The 14,893-nt window shown below is 41.4% G+C and overlaps 1 protein-coding gene across 3 annotated transcripts in view; it reads right to left on the minus strand.

Moving 5' to 3' along the window:
* LHPP (phospholysine phosphohistidine inorganic pyrophosphate phosphatase) overlaps nt 1-14,893 on the minus strand; it is a gene marked incomplete at its 5' end in the record, with an annotated part of 110,673 nt that overhangs the window by 61,749 nt on the left and 34,031 nt on the right. For 2 of the 3 annotated variants that reach the window (XR_013839085.1, XM_079976775.1), the window contains one exon: nt 13,901-13,992. The exons of the other annotated variant lie outside the window; for it this stretch is intronic. Coding sequence is in view for 1 of the 2 variants with exons in the window: in XM_079976775.1 (XP_079832901.1) it covers nt 13,901-13,992 (92 nt within the window). The remainder of the gene's footprint in view (nt 1-13,900; nt 13,993-14,893) is intronic. 3 annotated transcript variants of the gene reach the window in all.

Here is a 14,893-nt window from a genome sequence, read left to right on the forward strand (position 1 = left end):
TTTTCCGCATTCCCTGCAATTATTGACAAACAAATAAATTGCAACGTCTATTATGTAATTAGTTGCTTTCTATAACCAAAGTCTCAAACCGACTTATGACAGCAATGAAATCTGAAAAACAGAATACATAGCAGATATACCAGTTAAAAACAATGGGCTAAATCCAGGAAAGTCATTGCATAAGCAGAATCAGTTCCATTCATGCAACTGAACTTCCCCTACTTTTTCTTCCCCACCCCTCCTCGTGCAGCTCCCCACATGCCCCTAAAATTGGCCAAGAGGGTTTGATGGAGTATAGTGAAGGAGAGAAAGTTCTGTAGTGTGGGGGGAAGTCATTCCACTCACACAATGAATTCATTGGATACAACCCATAATTTCACGCTGAATGTGCTCATCCACAATAATCAATTACAAAACATTCACCATTCAACAGCAGGATGAACACACAGCTACTATCAGAACAGTCACAAAAACAGTACTGATGACTTAGAGAATTGAAATGTCCACCTGGCACTGAAAATACGGTGAGGTTTACAGATTCTGTAACTAAACTTGAAGAAGTCGATGGCTGAACTCCACCTGGCTAGTCCTCAAGCAGGGTAATACAAGCAAATCTATGGTTTACAGATTAAACAGGCTGTAAATCTTGGAGAAAGGAATGAGGCAAAAGATTAGAAACCATCTTCATTCCAAGATAGCTAACCCTGATTATTAAAACTGGTGCCTAACAAATGAATGGCATGAGCAGTTGGAAACAGAGACCTTCCATCCTCTTACCAACTACCTTGCTGATCAGTAATGACAGGAATAGCTCCATTTGTTATTTTCTTGCTCTTCTGACATTTAAGTTGTCTTAAGTTTATGCCTTACCTCGGCAATTAATGAGTTTCTTTTTCTTGCTGCAGAATACTTAGCATACACTCAGTCTGCTCAATAGTTCATAACAATGACAAATGAAGCATTCTTCTTTCTCAGCAGCTTGCCTAACCATGATGTATGCAATCTGTTCCAGATGGGAAACTGCCTTTTGCTCTGGGTATTCTGGAGCCCGATTCTCACAGTGTTTTTTTCCAGTTGCAATGCAAACAAGGGACAATCTCAACAAAGCAAAATGAAAATTCTAGTATTTCCCATGCCAGAGGGAACCACTTCTCAACAGGTTTCCATGGCATTGTAAATACTATCCAGCAGGGATGGCTCAATCTGTTTCTGGCGTGTGTCAATTTCACATGTGAAACTTCTACATTCTGTCCTGTTTCTGCATTTATCTATGATTTTTTTTTTGTTTTTAATAAAGGTCTCCTGAGACAGACGGATACCAATAGTCATGCTGCCTTGGGTTGATGGGAACTTTAGGCCAAAACATTTGGAGGGCCACAGGTTGGGGAAAGCTGATCTAGGCATTACCACTTTTTTTAGTCTTGGTTTTTAGACCTGGTTTCCATTTTAGTTATTGATGCACCATTATTGCTACTGCAAAATAATGGCACTCACCTATTGTAACACTAAGCAAAAACTAGAGCTGCCAAATACACATTATAATTACCGTATTTTTCGCCCCATAGGACGCACCAAGTTTTTTTGGGGGGGAAATAAAGAAAAAAAAAATATTTTTCCCCCAGGCGCTTGTGGGGCCGGCAGCGGGGAGAAGCGCTCTTCTCCCCGCCGCCCGCCTGCAGACCAGGTCCGGGGACAGCGGGAAGACATGCTGTGCCTCCCAGCTGTCCCCGGAGCTGGCGCTGCGGCTCTCCTGAAGCGCACCGACCCCTCTCGCTCTCCAGGCTTCAGCAAAAGCCTGCATTCACCCCATAGGACACACATACATTTCCCCTTCATTTTTGGAGGGGAAAAAGTGCGTCCTATAGGGCGAAAAATAGAGTAGCTAACTTGCATGTAGATGGTCTGTTTTTAAATTGTGCTCATTATGAGATATGAGTTTTTCTTTTCTCCTTGGCTACAATGTGTGAGCTCATCTCCCTAGCACACTTGAATATTTACATTAAGCTTATTTCTCTCAAAGACCTGGTTATCAGCTTGGTATGCACACAATGCCTCTCTTCTTCCACCAGCGTTAAGATATGCTTAACATATTAAAATGATATAAAACAAAGGTGGCAGGTAAGTGTTCATGCAGGATATTACTTCAAATCACAGGTGCCACATTTTCTATTGACTAAACACACACGCATGTACAGATTTGTTGAGACTGTCTAATCTTTCAACAATGTGGTAGCCTCTCTGAAGTCAATGTTTTAACACTGAAAGATTGGGTGGCTAATATATGAGAATACCTCTCCATGCTTCCAGACCTATGTAGGTTACCCGGATATAGTATTAATGTAGAAACTTATTATCTTTGCACTATCAACATGTTTAACCCATAGCAATGCACAAAATTCATTGCAGGAAACTAAAGATCAAGTCACTACCTCTTAATTTACATGTGATTTTATGGTACTTTTGCAATATCTCATTAATGTACTAAAACAGCAACTGATCTCATCCTAAAAACGAGTACAGTTAAACACTGCAAATAGATTATGTTTATTAAATATATATATAAAGGAAAGGGGGAATAACTTCATAGAATACTTAAATTCATGTACTGGAGGATTTGCAGTGATAGAAAACTGGTATATAGTGAGAGATGGAAGTTAATTCTAAGTATCCTGGGGATAGTGTATAAAAGCGAGAAGATGAATTTGGAAAATAATAAATATATTGTGCAGCATCTTGAAATAAAAGCAAGTATTCTACCATGAAATATAAGCCTGGGAGATGGATGAACAAAAGTCTATTTAGTCATGCCATGAATACCAGAAAGTAGGTTAGATGGGTCAAAAAAGGCAATTCCTTGTTCCACGAAAAGGTGTAATTGACAAGTCTTTTAAATTATGTGAATCCAGAAGGCAGGGAAATAGGCTTTCTATTGGAACATATATTTGAAGAAAAAGAAAAAGAGGAGAAAGAACAAGCTGTGTCCACAGGAATAAAACCTGCCTCATCTGTGGTGGAAACTTTATTCATTTCTGTCAGTTCTGCTAATGTTCCATGAAACTGGGAGCCTGCTATAGTACAGCTGACCTATCGGCTGTGCTGCCATGTGCTGTTGATTTTTTTATTTTTTATTTTAGAGATTTACTTCACCCATTAAGGTTTACATCCCAACCTTTCACACAATTACTCATGCTATGATACCCTAATAAAAGTTAGTGAGCAATAAAAAAATGAAATAAAGCCAGAAGTCTTTTTTCTTCCATTGTAAAGACAAGATTCATGTGGCTTCTCTAACACACAAAAAAGTCCACATCAAGGAAACGCTAGGAAAAAGACCATGCAAATCCGAAAAATAAGAGGAATGGAGCTTCACTTAGCTGTGATATTTCTCTCTGACGGATCTTTGCATAAAGACACCTGAGAACAATCAATCTGTTGGACTGCAGAGCAAGAACAGTCTAAACCAAGGGAGGGGGTTAACTTGTGGCCCTTCAGACATCACTGAACTGCAACTCCCATCATCCCTGATGGATGGCCTAGAGTTGATGGGAGTTGTAATCCAACAACTTTCTGGGAGGGTCACAGGTTAGCCACCCATTTGATCTAAACTGCTCGGCCATGGCAGTGGTTTGCAAACTGCATTCTGAGGAGCTCCTGTGAATCACTGGAAACTCAGAGAGATTCTTGCAAGGCAGAGTCAAACTAAATACAATAGCTCCAGACCATATGTTAAAATCAGGTCTGGTGTTGAATCCATACCAAGTTGAGGCTGGTCTGGGGATTTAATGTGCAGAGTGGGCAAGGAGAAGTAAAAAAAGTGGAACCTTCCCTTACTGATGTTTTGTGCCTTGAAATGTCTGTTACTATCCATTTTTTTTCCAGGTGGGGTTGCTCCTGGTTTCTAAACTTCAACAAGGAAAAAAGCATAACTGTGGCACAGTGGTCATGGAGTGAAAAGCACCAGCTGGGGAAGGGTTCAGCACCCCTCTGGCATTGCTTCATTTTAAGCTGCTCCTCTGCTCCTGGACTCAATGACAGAGCCAATTTCAATACACAGGTCTGTCCCATATATGTCTACTTTGACCCTGTCAGTATCAGTACTTCTCAGGACTTGTCTGCCTGCCCCACAATGTACAGATGTAGAATAATATTGCACAAGTTGTTCTAGGCCATGTTTTCAGTTCAATCAGTCAATCAGTCTGACCAGTATCCGCTTGAACTGAAAAACGTACACTGGAACATGCCCCAGAACTCTTTCCCATGTACAGAGGTCCCATGCAGGGACTCCCTGAATGTAGAAATCTGAAAATGAAACAATAGTACTTATGGGATAGGACTGGGGTAGGTAACAGATGTTTGGGACTACAATTCCTATTGGTCTCAACCAGCATTGCAAATGATTAGGCATGATGGGAGTTGTAGTCTGCAACATCTGGTGGGTGCCACATTTACTACCCCTGACTTAGGATATCTGCAGTTATGACTAACCTGTTTGTGCCAGCAAATTAGCATTGTTATTTGTGAGCATTCACAGCAATCACTGCAGTCCTCTCCATTCAACACATAGTAGGTCAAAAGAAAGGCTTTCATGACCAGCCAATTATACTCTGTTTTGTGACTTATGAGGTGAATAATATTTGTTTACATTTGGTCAAAGAGGTGGATGGGCTTCAGCATGTAATCTGTTTAACAGATGAACATGCGTTGCTTGATTTAGTTCTAAAGCAATAAAAATAATTGCCCGACTTGCTCATATCCTGCAGTTACAAAGAAGTCAAGGCCGTTTCCTCCTCCATGTGGCTGTTGGGTGGAAACAAAGTGTGAAAGGTACTATTTGGTATAATGATCCACAATGGGTCCACTTTTATTCAGAATAACCAGGCCAAATGTCTATTTTGTAATGTCTCTTTTTCTTGAAAATCTCACCTCTGTACTTAGGATTACAAAGCTCTCTGGGGTTTTTGGTATTTTATTCTGTCTTCCAGGATAGAAGTGTATTGCAAACTGTACTGGGTTTATGCTGGGCTTTTTAATTTTAATAATGCCATTATAAATGGAAATAGATATATAAATACATATACTATTAACCAGTAAAGCCTTTAAGGAGGTATTATTTCTTACATACTTTTATTTAGTGTCTTATAATTTCACATCTACATGTAATAATACAATTAGATATCAAGTGACAGTGACTTTCCTTGGACCACTTTGAATTTCATGGCAAAGTAGATTCACTTTAACTTTAGTTAAGGACATTCACACAGGAGTGTCTATACACAACACTATAAAGCAGTAGTTGATCTCAAGGCAAATTGTATATATCAGTCAATCCAGTCATCAACTTGGTTTCACAAGGAGCATGTGAAAAAAGCTGGGTATTTAGGGAGAAAAAAACTGCCACATTATAGACACTCATTTTAAGCAATTCTTTCTCAAATGTGGTGGCTATTTTCATACAAAGCGCTTCCTACATGAAGCTGACTTGGGTTATGCACACCATTTTCATAATATGAGTGCCTAGCGGAGGCCGCTTGAAACTGGGTACACATGGAGACTGCTCTACATATGTGGAAAGCTATTAGAGGGTATCAGCTTGCCACACAGATCAGCCCTATGCCAAAGGCTGTAGCTTAGAAGCAGAACACATAATGTCTTGGACTGGCATATGTCTTGTGCAACTGTTTGAATGTCACATTTTGATGTTTTTGAAGAAAGTTCTGCAAGCAAAACTTTTAATTAAATTTATGGGACTCGACAATGTGTCGTTCCCAAAAGGCAGTCAGTTCTCATGAATACAGTCACTTCAAACTGCACAATATTAATATCTGCAATATACCCACTATGCTGGCTTACTGCATTTAGGGTGAAACCTTCACTCCATCTGGCACAATTGCCTCCAGCTGTGAAATGGAGGAATGTGGTTGGAGAGCTCTTAAAAGAAAACACTATATGAGGAGGACAAGGTTTGTGCTTTTGTGGGGGAGGGGGGTCCTTTTAAGGCTCCATAATATCAAGGCATTGGGATGACAAGTTAGGAAAGTGTTGCTATACTTAGGTCCTGCTTGCAAGCTTCCCACAGGCATCTGGTTGGTCACTGTGAGAACAGGATACTAGACCAGAAGGGCCTGATCCATCAGAGCTCTTTTTATGTTCTTAACTGAGCCCCCGACTTATATGTTGGAAGTTACCAAATCCATGGACTATATTATAGATAGAAGCTCATAATGTTAGCATCTTTTAACAGAAGAATCCTAAACACTGAGAAGCTCTTTAGTTGCAACGTAAGGAACCTTTAATGGTCTTTCAGCACCAGCAGTATGCAAATAGTCTATCTAGAGAGAAGACCAACTTGCTTGTTTCTTCAAAGTTTTCCTCTCTTTTGCATTTCTACACTTAAAAAAATATCACGGTACACTACAAAAACATTGCATGATTATCAGCTGAGACAGCTGTTTAGCACTTTTCAGAAAAGTTTGATTTTGAAAGCTTTCCCTTCCCCCTCCAGATGATGTAATCTTCAGGCAGATGTCAAGCTTAGTTACAACTGCACATTCTTCACTTCTGAGTTGGACAGACTCTTTAAACATTCCCCTATTTTTAGGTCTGAATTCAGTCCCCTGCAGCCAATGGTTTAGCAGAAGCTAATGTTATTCAACTGCAAAAAGTCTTTCACAGTGTGAACAAAGGTTCACTTTGTAACAGGTTACAGAAAGCTCAGAGCAGCGGCTTCGCCTAGCTCTGTGTTCAGGCAGTCCACGTGATGATGAGAAGCCCTTGAAGGTCCCACTGTCCATAAACTGCATTTCAAGGGATAAATGAGGGTTTGAATTCAGAAAAGCATGGGACAGAGTCGTCCCTCCCTCGCAAATGGAGGCATTATGTTCAGTAAAAGAAGAAACACTTTGCATCATGTACCGGTTGGAAACAAGTCAACTTCACACAAGAGTAAAGTAAATACCATTGTTCAGACTACTCAGTGGCGAAAGGAAAACTGAGAGAGATCTGATGACGACTCCCACAAAAGAAGCCATGGAATAATTTAATACTGAACACACTGAGAACTAAATAGGAATACTGAGTCACTACCTAATATAATCTATATACTCATTCATTCTCATTTCTAGTTTGCCCATGAACCAAAGTCCTCTGGCCAGTTTACAGAAATTGTAGTTTAGTCCCAAGAAGTAATATTATGTCTTCCCCCTAGTCAAGGGTAGCCAGCTGCAGACACATGGTCACCCCAGTAGGGTCCATGCAGTAGCAAGTCTGCTAGCTGAATAGATTTAGAGCACTTAAAGCATTTAGGGCTATAACAATGTGTAGCTGGAGGGCTTTTCAAATAGTTATTTATTTTAAGTATTCTTACACTCCTCCAGCTGGCATGGCTCCCAGAGCGGCTTACATAAAGCCGATAAAAATCAGCAGAGACAATATCAATAAGACAATAAAACCTGAGTAGTTTAATTGCAGTGGGGGAAAACAAACTCCAAGATGGGTGGGAAACCTGTGGTCCTCTAGATGTTGCTGCACTACAGTTCCCAGTTGCCTTCACCATTGACCATGCTGACTGGGCTGATGGGAGCCAGAGTCCAACAATATATGGAAGGCCCCACGTTCCCTGTCACTGCTCTAAAAGGTCTGGGCAAATAAAACGATTTTCACTTACTGCCAAAAAGAAAGCACAACTCAGAGCTAGGTGCAACTCCTTGGAGAAGAACATTCCAAAATCAGGATGCTACAACTGAAAAACCTATTCTCCAGTCATCAGCTGTCTTACCTCCAATGATGAGGAAACCAGAAGAACAGCCAATGAGGAAGATCGTATATTAGGCAGGTGCAGGTACACCAATTCTAGGGGACTGAGGTGTCTTCAGCCCTCTCAATATTTGTTGGAAGGGGCCGAGTCATTGTTGAGGGGGTGGAGGAGATCAAGCGCAGAGCAGAGTGTGGCGCAGCTTCAGTGGCTGGCTCCTCCAGAGCGCTCTGCCTTCTCCAGACGTTGTGACGTCGCACACATGTGCAACGCACACCAGGCCCCCTCAATCTTGGGGGCAACTTGGTGCCTCTGGTCAGGTACACAAGGGAGAGTTATGGTCCTTAAGGTACCTGGCCACAAGCCATTTAGAGCTTCAAAAGGTAAAGCCAACCCTATGGATTGTGTTTGGATATCCATGGCCAGGTTGACCCAGTCTATAAATGATCACAGCTGTCAAACAAGCTGGTGTTGGCTTCAGGAGCACCCACAAGCTACGAACCCCCTTCTTTCTGAGAGAGTTTGCCTTCCAAAGTACAGGTCAAGGTTGCCACCAACCACCAGCACCTCTATTTTACCATGATTCAGTCTCTGTTTATTGGCTCTCATCCAGCCAAGAGGTCCAGCAGAAGCCCCCCAATACTATTCTCAGGTAGTGGTCCTGCAGATAGGAATGGAAGCACTGTAATATGGTCTTCCAAACCACAGAGCCTCTTCAGGAGGATACTATGGTCAACAGCAGGTTTCCTCAACCTTGGCCCTTGAGATGTTTTTGGCCTACAACTCCCATGATCCCTAGCTAGCAGGACCAGTGGTCAGGGATGATGGGAATTGTAGTCTGAAAACATCCGAAGGGCCGAGGTTGAGGAAGCCTGGTCAACAATAATGAAGGCTGCTGAGAGATCAAGTCATTGTGTAATATTTCTGGGTTCAAGGAGGCAATAAGAAGGCCCACTGGAACTAGGCCACTGTAGAGAAACCATCTTCATTATTCTGGACCACACTGTTGTATCTTAAATCACAAGATGTTCCAAGGGTCTGGTATGCAGTTACTACAACCTTAGGTAAAAACATTTGTTAAACATTTCTAATTTAAATGGAGTTGGCTGGAGATATTAATGCAACCATTTCATTGCCAGAATATAATGCTTTTACTTTGATTTAATCACAGAACAAACAGATCTAATTTTTAGCCTCTCTCTGCATGGTGTCCAGGAAAAGCTACTGCACTTTCCACATGAAGCATGCAAACCAGAAGGAGGAACCACAGTCTAAAGAAAGGAAATCACTAGTGAAACCACAATTGCACAGCTGTCTCCAATGCTAATGCTTCTGAAGCACATTTCAGCAGCCCCACCAGCTTCTTTAAGACACTACTCTCTGTTACTTTTTGGAATGATATTCAGTGGGGCTTCTAAGTGATGAGCTAGCAAATAACTGATCATACCGCAAGCTATGTGAGCAGAAGAAAACACTGAAATGTTTGGGTAACTACCATGGCTATTCTACAGCAGGGTTTTGCTACTGCAAGCTTGGGATTAGCACAGACAAAAAACCCTTATCCCACCCTGTTCTAAAACTTGAAGCAGAGAGAACAGGAGACAGAATGTTGGGACCAAACACAGAAGTTCAGCTATGTGTTGCTTGTCTTCAAAATGGAGGCAGGTTTGTCCTTGCAGATTATACTGTGCAGGAGAGCACAGACACTCCGTAGGAAATTTTGGAGAGGCCTGCACAGAATGCCTTTCTTTTCAGGGATTCAGTCCAGTCACCCACATTGCTTCATGAATAATGCATTGGCAGGGAAAGGAGAAATATAAATTGGCTTGACCGGCAACCTGAATAAACTAAAGTGGCTCTCGAAATTTGCCTAGTCTAGCAAGTCCGCACAGAACTCAACAATAAGTGAGTGACACGAACCAAACAACCCCCGAGTTTTCCTTAAAAGAATTTATACGATCTTTTAGCACATGCAATAATGCCCGTCCTTCGTAACAGTTAACCATGCAATTAAGTAATCTACCTGAATTCTAAGAAATTGCTAAATATCCACAGGCAATTACATGAAAGCTTAAGGAAGTCCAGATAATACATAGTGTTGATAGGCCCTTGATGGGAGCCCAGTCCATTAATACTAAGAGTCACATGTATGCCACCTTAAGTTTGGTGCTAGTAGGAAAAAGGGGATTAAAGTGGATTTTGAATGGATTTTAAATGAATTTTTAAAGTGGAATTCAAATCTCTATTATAAACAAAAATTCCAGAAGTAGTTCTTCATTTTGTAAACTAGCACCATCCCACTGGATAGTCGTCTCTGTAGCTTTCCCCCCATTATTTCTGTACAAGTACCATGAGGCTTTAATGGATAACCAGCTGTTGTAGCTACTCTCAGAATGAAAGCAACCATTAAAACCGGCAAATTTAACTTCTACATTATTTCCATAAAACCGATTTGTCAATTTGTACCGTGATGTGAAAACCCGAGGCTCTTCAAAATAGTGTTTTCTTGACCAGATATTACAGAACTGTCATTGAGAGCAAGAACACATTTAAAACAAAACCCAATAATTTATAACCCTATGTTGTATGCTAGCCAGGAAGTACTTAAATCAAGATCAAGATCAGGGTGAGAATAACACAGGACAGCCTACTCATTTTGTTTCCACTCTCCTGAACAGAATGGTTCTGTTTTATAAGCTGGAGGGAAAACACTGCCGCCTTCTGTCCACAGTCACCTAGCATGTAGGGGAATGAATGCCAAGGGAAAACTTAAGACTCCTGGCAGAACACGTCAAGCCTATGTGACTAGGTTGGTCTCTTTCCACCCCCTGGTGCTATTTGATTCAGGCTGCTTGAGTATTTCAATCTGTTGCGCTCCAAACAGTACTGTGAGTCTCCTCCTCACATCTGCCAAAAACAGCTGAACATTTTACAACCTCTTGGTATCTTGTGAACCTCAACAACTGTGCTCAACCAAAGTGATGCTAGCCAAGAAAGAGCCTCGGTTCAACCAGGATTTAATATTCCAATTACAATACCTGAAAATAAGAAATCAGAGACTCCTCACCTGCACAAAACGACACACCCAATCCATTGTGCATCCCTTCCCAATTTGGGAAGACAGTTGCAAATGCCACTGGGTAGTTTTACCCTCTTACTGTAATGTGTTCTCAAGTAACAAAGTATTGGAATAGTAATATGAACTGCATAATTGATGGGAAGGATCTTGGCATCACTCTTGCACAGAGGTAACTGTTACATACCTCATAGGGGCAGGCCAGTACAGCACAGTCTACAAGACAGTTTAAATTTAGAAGTGTAAGGTTAACAGAATGAATTCATTAAGAGTTGCAGGCCAAATGAAACACTCAGAACTTCCCCAGTCCTCCTCTTTGAAAAAGCTTCATGGCCATTCTTGTACATTCTTGTAGCCGTGGCAGTACGTGCCATACTATGAACACCTAGCTGTCAAAAAAGCATGGATCTCCATGTCTGTTGACAAATTATACTTTGCTTAAAATAAGCCGCACATTCCAATCTAAAGAAAAACTGCTTCCCATTTACATGCTGGCTGGGCTGGGCTGGTGGGATGTAATGTTTCAATGTAATGTACATTGTTTTCAACCAGGTTTGGGCCTGTGTGTGTGCTTTGATCAGCTCATTCTCCAATCTTTTGTAAGAAATGGAAGGAAAGCTTTTCAGGCAATCCAAGCATGGATTTGTAAAGAATTTCATGGGACAAACTTACCTGACAGTTTAGAAAGTTGGAAACCTTTGATCAGTGAGGTACCTGGAAAATGCCATTGTACTGGCAGCTGTTAACAAAGCTTTCAAGTTTTACTGTGATTTGGCAACTGCTGCTTAGAGCCTCTAGGGAAGAACTTTGGTCAAAGCTGCAGTAAATGTACTAATGGCACCATCTAAGGGCACTAGGATGTAGTACACTCATCTCTATCTGAAACGCACATTCTGTGAGCAATCATACTCTTAAAACAGTGAAAGCAACGCAAAATGTATCAGCTGGGATTTCAAATAGTGTAAACCATCAAAATGAATTTCTTGCGTTTCATTTCCATCTATACTTTCCTTTATGTTATATTCTAAAGTCCCTAGGGATTCTTTATAGGGCTTTTGATGTATTGTCACTCTTAAAAACAAATATTCCCCATGTCTCCTTTTACACATCTGAGATTCAGAGCATTTCTTAGATGTGCAAAGACACTTCCACATACACACCTGGGCTTCCTTTCTGTTAGTCTCAATGGCATCTTCTCCTGTTGCTCTGATTACTACCTTGCATCACAGAGCTGCTTGCCAAGTGGTGAAAGGAGATACAATTTGCACAAAAGGTCTTAAGAGCCCAATGTACATGCAAAGCTCTGCACTAGGCCCCTTGTACCTAGCCACTGTACAAAGCCCAATGTTAGCACACTTAAGCACTAAAGTACATAGATGGGTATCAAGCTGGCTTTTTCAGACCTCAATGGTCCATCAGTGTACTGTCTATACTGGCTGGCAGTGGCTCCCCAGGGTTTCAGCCCTACCAGGAAATGTTGGGGATTGAACATGGAACCTTCTGCATCCAAGGCAGATAATCTACCACTGAGCTACAGCCCTTCAAAAATGCAAGGAACTATAGTGTGAAGGTGTTTTTACTTTCCAATCTGCTTAGGAAGTCAGGGCAGGGACTTCTTCACTTGCCACAGAAAAGAGCTAGCAGTATTCCAAAGTGCAGGGCTACAATGACAGTGTTTTTTTCATGTCATTAATGACACTTTGCGAGGAAGAAGGAATCTAACGCTTGTCCTATCATAATCTGATGGCTTCCCTTAGATCACATTCATCATTATTGTAGAGCTTTATAGGTGCAATGTGGAGCTTTATAGGTGCAATGTGGGTGGCCTCTGCACAGAAGCAATTAGAATTTGGTTGAATTGTTTAGGTTTTCATAGGAAATAATGGGGAACAAGGACTGAAAAGCAGCTAGCTACAAGTTGTCTGGGACGCAGGTGGCGCTGTGGGTTAAAGCCTCAGCGCCTAGGACTTGCCGATCGAAAGGTCGGCGGTTCGAATCCCTGCGGCGGGGTGCGCTCCCGCTGCTCGGTCCCAGCGCCTGCCAACCTAGCAGCTCGAAAGCACCTCCGGGTGCAAGTAGATAAATAGGGACCGCTTACCAGCGGGAAGGTAAACGGCGTTTCCGTGTGCGGCTCTGGCTCGCCAGAGCAGCGATGTCACGCTGGCCACGTGACCCGGAAGTGTCTCCGGACAGCGCTGGCCCCTGGCCTCTTAAGTGAGATGGGCGCACAACCCCAGAGTCTGTCAAGACTGGCCCGTACGGGCAGGGGTACCTTTACCTTTACCTTTACAAGTTGTCTTGAGTAAGCTGTTATCACTTTTGATGAAAGCAAACAAAGTTCATGCCCAGAATCTCACATATCACACTTTTTTTTTTTTATTTTTTTTACAATCTCTACATATTTGCAGTATGAATTAGATGGTTCCCAGCTGAAAAGTGTGATGTTACAGCTGTGGAATCTGTGTTTTGACCAGTACTATAGGGCAAAACATGTTAGATGAAAAACTGAAGGCTCTTAACTCCATGTTTTCAGGAAGATAAGGAAACAGCATTTGCAGAACAGAATCAGTGGTCAAGGATATACTTTGCATGCAACAGGTTCCAGGTTCAATTCCCAGAAGCTCCAGGTAGGGTTAGGAGATAACCCAGCATGATACCCTAGTGACCCGCTGCCAATCAGTGCAGAAGGACCAATGGTTTAACTCAGCCTAAAGCAGCTTCCTATATTGTCACATTCTTTCAAATGGATGTTGCAAAACTTTTACAGTCAAAAGAGATTTTGGCTGTAGATGTTTGTGTTCTAAAGTATTAAGATGGCACATGGCTCAATGGTAAGAATGTGGACTTTGTGCGAACTCCAATCCCAAATGAGACCTGGCAGATGATGCATTTCAACATCCTATTTCACAAAATGACCTATTTCTTCTCCTATTATAAATCCATACATTAAAAGCATACCATAGCTTCATAAAGACAGGGATTAAGTCAGAGAATGTAAATCACAAGCCACTGTTATATCCTGTGTTTCCATCATCATCTGCATAGAATGTAATGCATATTTAATGTGCACTGACCTGTACTTTCCAGTCCGTACTTGTAGAGCTCTCATACCGCAATGCTGGGCACCTCCAACATCATTTACAATATCATCCCCAATCATGATGGCCTGTCACAGCAATGAAATACAGACAAAAGTGGTGTCAAGTGCATTTGATTCCTGTCATACTTCATCTTCCTTGACATAATAAACTGCTTGATTTGATGTTTAATACAGCCATCATACAAATTAAACAAGATAATATTGTCACCGTATTGATTAAAAGTCAGCTCACCTTGAATATAATTCATCCTCTACCTATGAGGCAAGCGCTATACATCCAGGCAATTTGAAAACCATCAGAGAAGAAAACATGCTTTTGAGACAATGCAATGGTATGCTAACATTTCAAGACGTTCCCATCGTATCTTTCAATTACTAAGTGGTTAAATGGCACGGCTTTATTTCATTGTAACCACAGCCTGTCGGCCTAGATCTATCTATACCAATAGTACTCCATGCTTTCCATTGCTACCTAATAGAGAAATATTGCTCACTATGCAATGGTAATTAATTGCATATTGCTGAGTTGGTTGCAAAGTTAGTTACAGAGTGGTGGGGTTTAGGGGAACAGAAAATGTATTATGACTGGCAGTGTCTCTCTTGGTGATGGTTCCTGTTATTTGTTTTTAAAATATAACTAAATGTTAAGGGGGTGGGGAAAATGTCACTCTAGATTTTGCAAAGCCCATCAAACTGTTTGCTGAAGATTTCCTCTGATCATGATATTCAAGTTTAGCAGGTTTCATTTTATGTGAAAAACAATACTGAACACTTCTCCCTTGAAACATCTGTACAGCAGTGGATGAAGTACAGCTACAGTTGCATCATGTGTGAGACAGAGCAGGCAGATTTGTCATGCTATCATAAGAGCAGTTGCTAACTGCATGATGATCAAAATGCCTTAGTATGCATAGATGAGCTGTCCCTAATCCAGCTCTCTGTGTCCTGCCCCTGCCCAATTCGATAA

The sequence above is a fragment of the Podarcis cretensis genome (assembly GCF_951804945.1).
Source record: "Podarcis cretensis genome assembly, chromosome: 5".
NCBI lineage: Eukaryota > Metazoa > Chordata > Lepidosauria > Squamata > Lacertidae > Podarcis > Podarcis cretensis.